We start from the raw sequence: 12,575 nt of genomic DNA on the forward strand, positions 1-12,575 counted from the left end.
ACGCTGAGACGTCAGTGATCACTGTAATGACTCACACACACACACACACACACACACACACACACACACACACACACATACACACAAATGCTAAGAGCGAATGATGGCATTTTGAGTCAGGGCCTTCATCTGCTACACACTATGTTAATGTGTGTATGCAAATGTAGGTGCGTGTGTGTGTGTGTGTGTGTGTGTGTGTGTGTGTGTGTGTGTGTGTGTGTGCCTGATGCCTTTATGCATGCCTGGTTGTGTGATTTCACGCTTTTCTCATGTACCGGTGTGTGTGTGTGTGTGTGTGTGTGTGTGTGTGTGTGTGTGTGTGTGCGCGCGTGCGCCTGAGGCACTGCCTGCTGTTCCGGCTCATACCTGGAGGCTGACCTCATTTGTTGCAGCGCTGGAGCTCCGGACACATGAAAGTCACATGACTAAACCCTCTTAGCTCCATATGGAACAAAAGAATCCTGCTAAATGCCCAACTGACCCTATTCTTTTCGCTTGATGTAGCACTAGAGGAAGTGGAGTTGAGTCACGCCAACACAGAAGCCATGACCTCCGATGGATTGACCAATTACAGCGACTGAATTCATATTTTGGAGGTGTAATTAAGAGGGATGACTGGTGTTGATTAGCTTCTGCAGGATTCCATCAATCGCCGTTAGATTATGTGCTTGATCAGCTTTTGAGGAGAAGATGAGGAAATCCATGTGCAGAGGTCAATGGAGGTCTTACTGCATCATCATCTGATTATGGTCTCAACATTGGAGGCAGGGAGAGAGGAGAGAGCTCTGGCTGTTCAACATTGTGAATCCTTCATTAAAACACATTTAACAACATGTCATGCTGGGTCAAGACTTCTGCCTGGTTACTCTCTCTCTCTCTCTCTCTCTTTCTCTCTCTCTCTCTCTCTCTCTCTCTCTCTCTCCCTCTCCCTCTCTCGGCCAAACATTGCAGAGCAAACATGTTCGGTTAAATGTCAGTTGCAAAGTTCGCTGTTGTGGTGTGAGGTTGTGAGGTTGTGAGGCGACGCAACAGTTGAGTTGCGGTTGCTGATAATTCTTTGATGTCTGCTCGGAGCGTCTTTGACTCAATAAAGCTTTCAGCAGGGAATCTGTGATAATGTGAGTTGGGAGTTTCACCCCAGTTGTCAGTCAAGCATTCATACGAACCACCATGGAAACGACGTGCATCTCATTGTCCCGGTGCCTTTCACAATGCTCATTAGACAAGAGGCAGGGCACGACTTAACCCACCCCGGGGGGGAACATGGAGACCCCACACAGCAAAGCTCAGGTTGAGTTTGAACGCAGACTACAAAACTGCTGTCCCCTGCTAATGAATGACGAGTCCGCCCTCCATCTGCTCCCTGTGAACTGACTTTACACCTTTAAACCTGCCGCCACACACAGGGAACACAGGGAACACAATCCCACGCATAGAACATTCAAACATTCAAACCACACCTGGCCAATCGTGGCAGGAAGTGGGCCTGACAGTCAAACTTTTTATTGGACGCGCTCGACCCAATCTGATGACGCGACAGGCACTTAAGTCTTAACAATATCATGGTTAGGGGTTCAATTCCCTGTCAATGGCTTCACTGTTAAAGGTAGAACCCCTTACTGATTCACGACAAAGGACAGTGCTGAGGAATGAAAGAGCTGGCATTTAGCCTGAGGGGACAAGTCGTCTTCAAAAGGACAAGCCGCCGGCCGCCTCTTCGCTGAGGAGGATTTTCCAGCAGAAACACAAATGAATTTACTAAGGAAGGAAAGAAAAGTCCTCACAGGCCACAATATTCATTTCAATACCAAATTAGCATTGCATAATGGCGTCCGTTTCCTCTTTCGCTTCACAGGCAGCAGGACGGCGGTTGCCTGTAGAGACGTTGTGATGTAGTCGGTCGGGACTCCCGAGACAGCAGAGGACTCTATAGCCCTTCATATCCTGCCAGTGGGAGATTCAATTAAAGTATTAGTGAAGCGGCGCAGGGCTGGGGAGGGAGGTGGGGGTGCTGGTGGTTATGGGGGAGGGGGGGGGTAGTTCAAACTGATGGGCAGATCACTTTACTACAATAATAATGATGTAGTGTGCGTGTGTGTGTGTGTGTGTCGGGGTGCTGGGGGATAAAGAGAGAGTGGCAATTATATTCTGATTGAATTTTCAAAATGCGATAACACACACAGTGTACAACCCTGCGGCCCTGTTCAGCCTTTATTTACACCACAGTGGCTCTAAACACTTGCTTTGGTCGTCACTTCACATGTTTTGATTATCTGATGACTTGATAAAGTGAATAAATGCGATCACAAGATGCTATAACACCAAGTGAACTTAGATTTACTCTAAAATCCCGTCTCACCAAATTCACAAACACAAACAAACAAGCGTTGATTGAACATCTCACTTAATTTTGTAACGATTGACTAATTGATTGACTGGGTATCACAGAGTGAGTGTTATCCAAGGTAGAGAAAAGCTTGCAGCAGAAGAAAAAGTATAGAATGGAGTTGGAAATGATAACAAATCATGTCAAACTGCCTGTGCTGACGTAAAATAGTGCAACATCACTTTCAGAGGCCCACAACTTTGTTTTGGATTCTGGGTCAGTGACGCATCTTTGCACATTCTTCCCCGTCCTGTAGACTTTTGGCGTACCGATATGGAAAGGCTCTCAAGGGGCCTTGGATGTGGGGTCTTGTAGCAAAGCAATACATCCTTATCTGGTGATCGATGTGTGTAAGTCCGACACACGGAACAGATGTAAGAGCATGTGGGCGTCATTGTCTGGGCCATTTCAGTCCCTGTTCTTGTTATAGTAAAACCTTGAAAATACAAAAGAGGAGAAGTAAATATATGTATAGTATATATGTAGAGCTACTTAACTGCCAAATGGAGTCTTTGAGGAGACTCACGATTAAAGCACTAAAGCTAATCCTCCAGAATCTAACCTCATACATGAGGGTCAACAGTTGAATGACTCAGCAAAATAGAGCAGCAGCGCGCCCACAACTGTAAAGAAAGCGCTGTTATCTCTGCCAGGCGCCCTCCGTCTCACTTCATCCCCGCCGTCCCCTGAGCTGCGTCAGAGGAGGCCTGCAGCGCCCAGCAGCACCTGGCGTGTCCAGGGCGGCCCGAGCTGGAAACCCGATCATTGGCAGGTACAAGAATAGCTCGACGGAGCCGCAAAAGGCCGCTCCCCTGACCCGCAGTGAACTGTCACTGAACCTACAGTATGTCCCAAGAGAGGAAGCCACCAAACAAACAAAGCCATGTTCCATATGTAAAGCAGGACTCCCCAGGTCTTATGGCTCCTCTGGCCTCAGGTTTGATTCAATTACAACTCCAACAGTCTTGATAAATGAGTTTCTTTTTAAAGGAAATCCATGTAGTGTGTTGTAACGCTGTGGGACCTGTAGGACCTTTCTACATATGATCATTTGCAAACACAGATGTTTGTTTGATCCATTGTGCTGTTGTGTTATCAGCTGGTTTAGTAATCACTTCAGGCTAATACTATGATCGCACTGTTGCTCTTGATAATAAAGTCAAACTGAAACCCTGAAATATATGAAAATGTTCCTTCCATCTACTGCGCAGTGATGTGGCCCCAGTGAGGGAGAGGTGAGAGGGAACGGATCAGATCACACAGAAACCTCAGAACCGCCAGCTCTGCTTTCACTTCATCTCATTATCTGACTGGAGGCAGCAGAGGGAAGAAAGGATTCTGTAGGAGGGGAAAGTCACTTTTCTCATTAATATGTTGCTGTCTTTTGAATTGAAACCACTTCATCTTCCAGGAATCTTCATAATTCATAATTATTATATGGAAGTAAAGTGAAACCAAATCCATTATAATTACTACTACTTCTTCTAATTATACTAATAAAGTGATAATAACAATATTTTAAGATGGAAATCCCAATACAAAAAAAAAAAAAAAAAAATCAACTATGACGTAATTATTGTTTACAGTCGTGTTCAGAACTGGCCGACTGGGTGTCATCGTATAAACCGTGAACACCACACGCATGTTTTTATTTACATTATAAACTTTACTATTCCTCTTAGAGCGCCACCTGTAGAGCTGCACCTTGAAAGTATTCTTGTTTATCTCCTTCTTTCAGCGACAGAACAGCACAGAGGGGAAACACAGCAGCCATGTACGGCCAGTAGGAGGGGCCATGTGCTGAGGTGTACGAGAAGGTGATGCCGTAAAAGCGGCGAGTGTGTCGCAAACCAGGTGTTTGCGGGCGGGGGGAAGGTGATGTCGTAAAGCGGACAGAGGAAGGGAGGGTGAGAAAGGGTGAGGAGGAGGAGGAGAGACAGGAGGTGGCGGTGGAGGAGGAGGAGGTGACTCGAGTGGCTGCGTTTCAGACTCAGCGAGAGGATCATGGCGGATGGCCCCAGGTGTAAGCGCAGAAAACAGGCGAACCCGAAGAGGAGCAGCGGTAAGTCGAAACTCCTCCGTGACCGTCCGGGAGCGAGCGGGGCGGGCGGGTGGAGAGCTTTTCTCTCGGTAAACTCGGGTGGAGAGTTTGCGGGAGTGAGTTTGAGCTCGTTCCGCTTAGTTTTCGGGAGTGTTGCTGTGCTGTTGTAGCGGTGCGGTGTACCGTTATACCTGGATGGCTCCGCTCCCTCCGCCTAGCGGCGCATGGGGCCGCCTGCCTGGGTGAACCGTTATCCCGCCTGCTGTTAGAATAAGCTGGGGGAGCGCTCGGTTTATCCGTATTAGTTGTTTCTCGCACTTTCCTCTCCTCTTTTCTGCACTTTTCGGCCACTTTTCTCCCCGCGGACGCGCTTGACGGCAGGATGTGAGGCTTTCAAGTACAACAACGTGGCCCGTTCAACGCAGTTTGATCCAGTTGTAGGTGCGTTAGATTTGGGGCGAGGTTGCGGTTCTTTCACTTCGGTTGCTAACTTGCAGCACCGGGCCGAGTGGGTTCACTCCGAGCTCACTCCGCCCGTGTTTGTTTGGGCGGCCGGACGGTAAACGGACTTGTTACCGGAGCTTTTCCGGGATGTTTTGCTTGAGCTCCGGTGATGGGATGTTTCTGTGATCTCCGCTTCACTCCTCCCTGCTTCAGCTACACTCACACACATGTTTCCTCGCTTAAGGTAAGAATGGAAATTACGTTGTTTTGGGCTTTTTTGTAAACTCCACAAGTCGAGTTTAGCGGTTTGATATTTGCTATTTCTGAATTTCTTACTACTACTTTACGCTTTCTTCATACTTGGTTAGGGTTTTCCCTCATCGAGCATAATGTATTTAGTCGCCATTACGTAATATCCCAGTGTTGTTTTTGCACCTGCGAATCGCAAAAGCAAAATGTGAAATAGTTGCTTTTGTTGCAGTGTTTGTTTTGTTTTCAGTTTGGATTTTAGCTTGCGGGCTGATTCCCGTTACAGTCCCGCTGGTTCTCTGTGGTTGTGCTCTTCTTATCTGGCTCGATGGCGTTCATATCTGCTGTAATATCTTCGTAATTATACCTTAACATCACACACGGGGAGGTTTCTGTAAACGTTTCCTCTCTGAATTGCGATTTCTCATTGTGGCCGCGGTGTTTTCACTCATAATTACAGCGATTAGCGATGTTTCTTTTTTGTCAACAACAGAATCCACCTGTTATAAACGGAAGATGAATCCCGTTTGTAAGTTTAGTTTGTCGTTATTGCTTTAAATGCGGACCGCTGTCGGCAGCCAGTCTTCCTCATTGGACGGATTCTTTACCTGCGCTCTGCCCCAATTTAGAGCAAATCAGCCAATAAAAGCTGAAATCCTATAAATACATATCGGTACAAACCGTTATGAGGCGCGCGCGTGTGTGTGTACGGGGAGAGAGAGAGAGGGGGGGAGAGAGAGAGAGAGAGAGAGCCGAGGGGCTGGAAAGCACCTTTTTTTTTTTTCTCCTGCTGACGACACGACGGTGACTCGGTGCGTCCGTACAGGAGCCACCATCATCATCATCATCCTCATCATCATGTTTACCTGAACGCGGATAACGGGGCTGACAAACGGCCTAGAAACAAACAGACGTAACACCTGCGGCTGCCGCCCAGTGACGGAACCGGACCCGCGCGTCGCTTCCTAAGGCTCAGCGTCTCACCGGGACTCGGGAGAAAAGCGGCCCAGATGTCAACTTGTGCAGGTAGAGACGATTGTGCGTGTGTGTGTGTGTGTGTCGCTCTCCGCTCTCTGTGAGCCATGATGACATCTTTGCTCGGATGCTCGTCTGCGCTCATTCTCGCGGGATTTATCTCATCCGCACGTTTTTCTGACCCACTTTGGACGCGTTTTTATCCGCGTCCCTTTTCGCGTTTGTGCTGATTTCGGTGCTTTAACCTCGTTTTCTCTCCCCCCCCCCCCCCCGCCCCTCCTCCTCCAGCCTGCAGCTCGGTGTCCGTGCCCGGGGAAGCAGCGCTGCGTGTGCGGCTCCGGGGCTCGGGGCTCGCAGCGAACACGCTCCGCTCCCCGTCTATTGTGTTGCGCTAATTCGTTCTCCAGTTCCCTGAGCCGTGTGCGGGAGGGGAATGGCGGTCAGCCCCGTTACTGCAGTGAAGGCGGGGTCGCTGCCGTGTCTGGCTCGCTTAGGGAGAGCCAGCAGGTACGCAAGGTGATGCAACACCTTTAAAGGTGCATCCAAAGCGGCGGCTCCCATCGGACACACGGCGGGGACATGACGTGACCGAGCAGCCCCGCTTTGGTTTCACAACCCCCGTCGATGCGGGACCGGACGAGCCGAGTCCCGGTCCTCTGTAGCGGTGTAGCGGGGCACGATCCAAGATGGCAAAAGGTGCCGTGATTCAGCACCGCGCCGCTGCCGCAGGTGGAGCTCAGTCTTCCTCCCTCTCTTCCTCCTCTAACGCGCCTCGGCCCTTCGGATGTAGCAAACATGATGGCGCGCTGATGAACCGTCACCTCTGGCCGGGACGAGGAGGAAAACAAAGAGCAGCTTTGTTTGTTTTCATCCTCGTCAAACATCATGTGATGTGCAGCGGGAATCAAACCCAAGACGGATTAAAGATATACAGCTGATTAGAAGCTGTTTAACCTCTTAATTACTCATAAAGAATGTGATGTAAAGAAGTGAGACCGAGTAAAGCCACTTTAACACAGAAACATCACCTTAGACACACTTAGGGTCCGTTTATATGGAAGAAATGATTATAAAGAGCAAATGAAACAATACTGTGAGCTTTCTTTGGTCCAGAGCTGTTGCATGTCAGCAGGAGTGAGAGGTTGTGTGTTTGCTCTCTGGATAAACACAACCAGGGCCCCAGCTTCTTCTTCTTTGGTGTAATTTAGTGTCAAATCTGCTACCGACGAAGAAGAAGAAGAAGCTGAATGTGAGCATCAGTTTGTCTTTGGTTCATTTATTTATGCTCAGTTTTGTTTTTGTTGGTCGTTTCTCATAATTATGTTCTCCCTCGTGATGACCAGCAGGGGTTTGTTTCTGTGAATGGCGTCTTGTTTGTTTTGAGGAGTAAAACATAGCTGAATTTGAATCGTGTGTGACAGAGCAGCGTTTCTGAACCTTCATCTCCTCTCCATCTGCAGACCTAAAGCCAGGCCCAGACTCCACAGATTAGACTTCTTATCATTACTAACTTCATGCTTGGCACTGATTCCTACTCCACATTGTTGTCATATGCTGATGCTGGGGTTCAGAGTGAAGGATGCTGCAGTGTGCATTTGTTTCTTTTCTTAAATTAGCGAACAAGGAGCATGTTTGTTCCCTTAGCGACGGCGTCTCAAGCCCCCAGTAGCCTCACACTGGCTGGTGTGTAACAGATAGATTTGTACTAAACTGCTACCTTTACCCACTTATTTACAAGTACTGCCACACGCTAAAGTACCTGCAGCCCTGCAGCCCATTAATACTGCAAATGGAAGATGTCGGCTACACACACACACACACACACACACACACACACACGGGTTGCTGCGGCCGCTTTTGTCGCTGTGTCGTCATCCAGCGCCTCTCCCCTTCGCTTTACAGTGCTCCGTGCTTGTGTGTGTGTGCACGTGTGTGTGTGTGTGCGCGCTCTCAGCTGGGCTGTAATCTAACACTGCAATTTAGGGACTACAGGAATGCGGCCTGGTGTTAACATACCTTTACAGGATAAACACAGCGGCCTACTCCCATGCAGGAGCGAGGCAGGGCCCTGTACGCTGCCTGCACGGGGGGCGGGGCTCGGGGGGGGGGGGGGGGGCTTTGGTACCTCTTCTATTTCTAGTGCAGGATTCCAGGCTCAATCTGTTGTTAATTGTCAGACGTGGTCATAATCCTCAGGCTTGTTTAAATTGCAGCGATTCGTCTGCTCACAGGAAACACAGCGTTTTCATCAGCAGTTGTCTTAATTCTTGATGAGGTGCCGCGTTTTGCCCGGGAAAGACCCGGCAAGTGCGGCGTGTGTGTGTGTGTGTGTGTGTGTGGGCACATCACAGCAGCTGATCTCACAGCTTTCTGTCAGTTAGATGAGCAAACCAGACAGTTGTTTGTATGGAGATTGCTGTGTGAATGGCTGCTAATGCATTCAGATCAGGGCCCAATAATGGACTCCTGGCCCCGGATGCTGCTGCTGCTGCTCAGGTTGCTCAGGTGGCCCAGGTTGCTCAGTTTGCTGTGTCGCTGTGTTCATCTGTGTTTCTACACGTCGTCACTCGCTGACCCGTGTGATCCCGTATGATCACACGCTCAGGAGTCACGTGACCACAAAGGCCGCAGCGTGTTTATACAGCGGCGCTACGTTTCCGCCTACATGAACGAAGCGTGTGTGTGTGTGGGAATGACATGTATGTTCACCTCTACATTGTGTGCATGCAGGTTCCCTCTGTGGAGCCGGTGAGTGAGGCGTCAGAGGGAAACGGGCCTGAGTGCTGTTAGAAGCCGTCATGCACAACAGTAGCTGTTAATTGATCCTTGGCCATCGCTCATTCATGTTACTTTCTCTAAGACTTAAGAGCCTGAGGCCGTGTGAGAGTGCGTGTGAGTGTGTGTGTGCAGCTTCCCTCAAACAAATGGGCCCTTGGAATGACAAAGCACTACAGGATGTCTTTAGCGAGTCAGCATTAACCCCTCCCATCGCCTTTTATGGTCCAGAGGGGGAGGTGCGTCACGGCTACTGATGCTGCTACTGTGACTAATTGAGAAATGTGTGTGTGTGACAGAGAGAGTGTGTGTGTGTGTGAGTCTATGTGCATTAGTTAGTATCAAGGTGGGAAAGTGCTCCTTTCCTCCAGGCTTTGCATAACAACACAGGCCTGTTTGGATTAACATGCATTAGCTGGAGGCCGTGAGGGCCGGAGCGCTCGTCCTTGTTGTGGCCGTTGTGTGTGAGGAAGATGACTTTGGTCGATAAAGGCACCTTGACACGTCAGGCGGCGAGCGATAAGGCGGGCGACCCGATCGAACGCAAACCATTTGCATTGCGTTTCAATGTTTTACGTGTTATCGTTTAAAGAGACTCTTAAAGGCCGGATCGCCGTCACAAACACAAATGAGCTGAAACGCGGCGCACACACACGCACTCACACACACACACACACACACACACACAGACACACACTAACATCACGCTCACTGATCAGAATCGATCAGAAATGTCTTCAGTGGCAGGGAGAAGTGGAGAGAGGAAGTGACAGACACATGACTGAGAGCAGCAGCAGCAGCAGCAGCAGCAGCAGCAGCAGCAGCAGGGCCCGGCCGGCTGTTGTCACACAGGTGAGGAGTCGACACCAGAGTGGCATAACTTCTCCTTTTAAAGTGGGAGGGTGAAATGGAGCGGAGCCGGCCGACTGAAACTGAAACTGAGAGCGACTGGCTGCCGCTGCTGCCCAGAGACCTGAAACATGCTCGATACGGGAAACTTTACAGTCACTCACACTCACACAATACACAGAGCTGTGAAGGAGGTCAGAGGTCAGAGTCGCTGCCCTGTGGGGGGTCTGCATGGACACACGAGCCACATGGGCCCAGTTTGCTGTTCTGGCTCTGTTTCTCACTTCATGCTGGATTATCAACTGGTTTGGAATTGTGTTGCGTCTGCACAGCTCTGTGGATTCTGTGTGTGTGTGTTTGTTTGTGTCGGGCTTAATGTCCATCATGTGACAAGTGCCTTGCATCACTCACCCGTCTGTCTGTCTGTCTGTCTGTCTGACTGTCTGTCTGTTGTCTGAGCACAGGGGTTGTGCGTCTCCTGGCTTTGTTTTGGTTTTGTTCCGTCATTTGCCAGAGGCCCTCCTAAGAGTTCACAGTGAGAGAGCGGGAGGCTGCTGATGAGCTCGCTGACCGGGACAGTGAGCCGCTGCACTGGGACCAACTTTGACCCGTTTCACAGCGTTACTCAGCAGAGAGGCCGTGTGTGAGAGGAGTTTAGTGCTCAGTCCAGGCTTCAGCCACTTCTCTACATGTTTCAGTGTAGAACCGGAAACTCAGACGGATGGGTTTGTTTCTGTACATACAACAAGTTCATGTGACGGCAGGTTGGATGTTGTCATTGTGGCGTTTCCACGGTGCAAACAGAGAAACAGAAGTGAAATTCACCCCTGAAGTGCCGCTGCTGATTGCAATCACAGAGGAAACGCCGGGTGCTTCTTCCTGAAGGCCTCGTCGCCTTCAGCAGCTCCACATGAATATTCACCCTGTCAGGATCCCCACCAACAGTTTAACAGCTGAGGCTTTAATCTATTGTGTTGCTAACTGAGGCTTAGCTGAGCCTGACGGCCTGTGGAGTGGAGACAGTTTCTCCCACAAACGCTGACCAGCATCCTGCTCACATCATCGGCGTCACGCGTGTGACGACACCAGCACATGTGTGTTTGATGTGTGCGTACACATCTTTGCGCGTCTGTGTGTGCGCAGGCCGATGTGTGTCTAAAGAAAGAGTCCTTTTCACAGTCCCTTGTGTGTGTGTGTGTGTGTGTGTGTGTGTGAGAGGGGGAGCGCTCTTTCACACTGTGGGAAACTCCTCTCCCTCTTCTTTGGTGGTGGTACAATTTGCATATCCTGCCGTCCTCCATTCTCCTGTTTTTTTTTCTCCCCATGCTTGGCTGAGAGGAAGAACAGAGGCTGTGAGCGCCTCCAGCTCGGAGGAAATGAGTGAAAACAGAGCGCGGCGCTGCTGCAGGGCTCCGGCCACGGGCGACGCCAGCGCACTAGGGACCGCTGGAGCCGTTTGAGCCGTTTGAGCCGTAATCCCGCGCACGGTGGCCATTGAAGTGGAATCCCGCCGGCCTGTGATTGGCTAATCCCTCTGATTGAGCTCCATTTAAAGTGGGACACGTCTCAAAGGTAAATCAGAAGGATGCAATTGGAATGAAAAGCGCAGGAGCAGCGGAGAGACATAAGATATTAACACGTGTATGACCGTATCCAAGGTAACAAGCCCCAAATATAAGGCGCCTCCTGTTAGCAAACGCTGTCAAAATTCAATAACAATGAAAACTCCAGAGTTCCTTTGTGCAGTTTCACATTTATTGGACCTTCGACTGCAGCAAAGGCAACAAATGAATGAGTGAAACGTGTGGTTAACCTGAAATCTGCATAAATCAGCAGAAACAGACGAAATAAGATAAATAAGATAAATGAGTCCTTTAGTGTCAAATCTAAATGTAAGAAGAAGAAGGAAAGACATTCTGCTTATTCTGTGCCGCCACCTGATTAAATATGAAATATAACGCTTTAAAAACACAAAGAGACGCTGAGGGGAGACAAAGGAGCGGGCGAGGCGAGGCGAGGCGAGGCGAGGCGACTGCCCAGCGTCCGCCCGCCGTCTCCGGAGACATAAATCAGGAGCGGTGGACAGGTGGGGCCAGGACTCGCTGAAGACGCCCCAGAGACTCCAGACCGCCACAGCTTACACTGGGATGACTACAGTACTCCCACGCTTGAGTGAGAGCAAGGTGTCGACGCCCACTCACTGGTGGCTGCTGCAAGGCCTTCTGGGAGACGAAGGCGCCCACAAACTAACGCGAATAGAAAGACACAGGTTTCCTCCTCCTCTTCTTCTTTTTCTTCTTCTTCTTCGCCTTTAAAGACGGTTAAACCTCAGAGTCTGAATTGGTTTTGTTTGTGGGACGGGACTGAGGCCGCCGTCTCGCCACGCCGACTGGGACGGAACAGAGAATTTGATTAAGAAGCTGAGCGGAGACATGCAGCGTCTCTCTCTCTCTCTCTCTCTCTCTCTCTCTCTCTCTCTCTCTCTCTCTCTCCTTCCCCCTCTGTCCATCTCTTTGTCTCCCCCTCCTCCCTCCGTGTCCGGCGGGGTTGATTTGTGGCACGTAGGCTCCATTCTCGTGAGAGAGAACGCCGGCGGTGAGGCCGAGATGGAAGGCGAGCGTCTCTGAGCGACTCTGAATGTGTTCAAATCCCCGACTGAGACGGTCGCGGCACATTTCAAAACAGTTTAGTGATGGAGGAGAACGTTAAGAGTCGTCATTTGAAAATCACATAGGCAGAGAGAGAGAGTGTGAGAGAGAGAGAGGGGGCGAGAGAGGGTGTTGTTATTGAATTACAGGTGATGGCTGCTAATTGGGCCCTCCAGAGGTTGTGTGTGTGTGTGTGTGTTGATGTGTG

The 12,575-nt window shown here is 49.9% G+C and overlaps 1 protein-coding gene across 3 annotated transcripts in view; it reads left to right on the forward strand.

Annotated features, from left to right (window-relative positions):
- The first annotated feature begins 4,334 nt into the window (after positions 1-4,334).
- The window catches only part of zeb1a (zinc finger E-box binding homeobox 1a), a 42,342-nt gene continuing 34,101 nt past the window's right edge, over positions 4,335-12,575 (forward strand). For 2 of the 3 annotated variants that reach the window (XM_076148758.1, XM_076148767.1), the window contains exon 1: positions 4,335-4,448. In XM_076148758.1, coding sequence (XP_076004873.1) covers positions 4,391-4,448 — 58 coding nt within the window. In that variant the 5' untranslated portion in view covers positions 4,335-4,390. Of the gene's footprint in view, positions 4,449-5,946; positions 6,147-12,575 lie in introns of all 3 variants that reach the window. The other variant, XM_076148773.1, reaches the window with a different exon arrangement.

This window comes from Genypterus blacodes, unplaced genomic scaffold, assembly GCF_046128005.1.
Source record: "Genypterus blacodes isolate CSIRO-AG114 ecotype Tasmania unplaced genomic scaffold, CSIRO-AGI_Gbla_v1 ptg000005l_1, whole genome shotgun sequence".
In the NCBI taxonomy this organism is placed as follows: domain Eukaryota; kingdom Metazoa; phylum Chordata; class Actinopteri; order Ophidiiformes; family Ophidiidae; genus Genypterus; species Genypterus blacodes.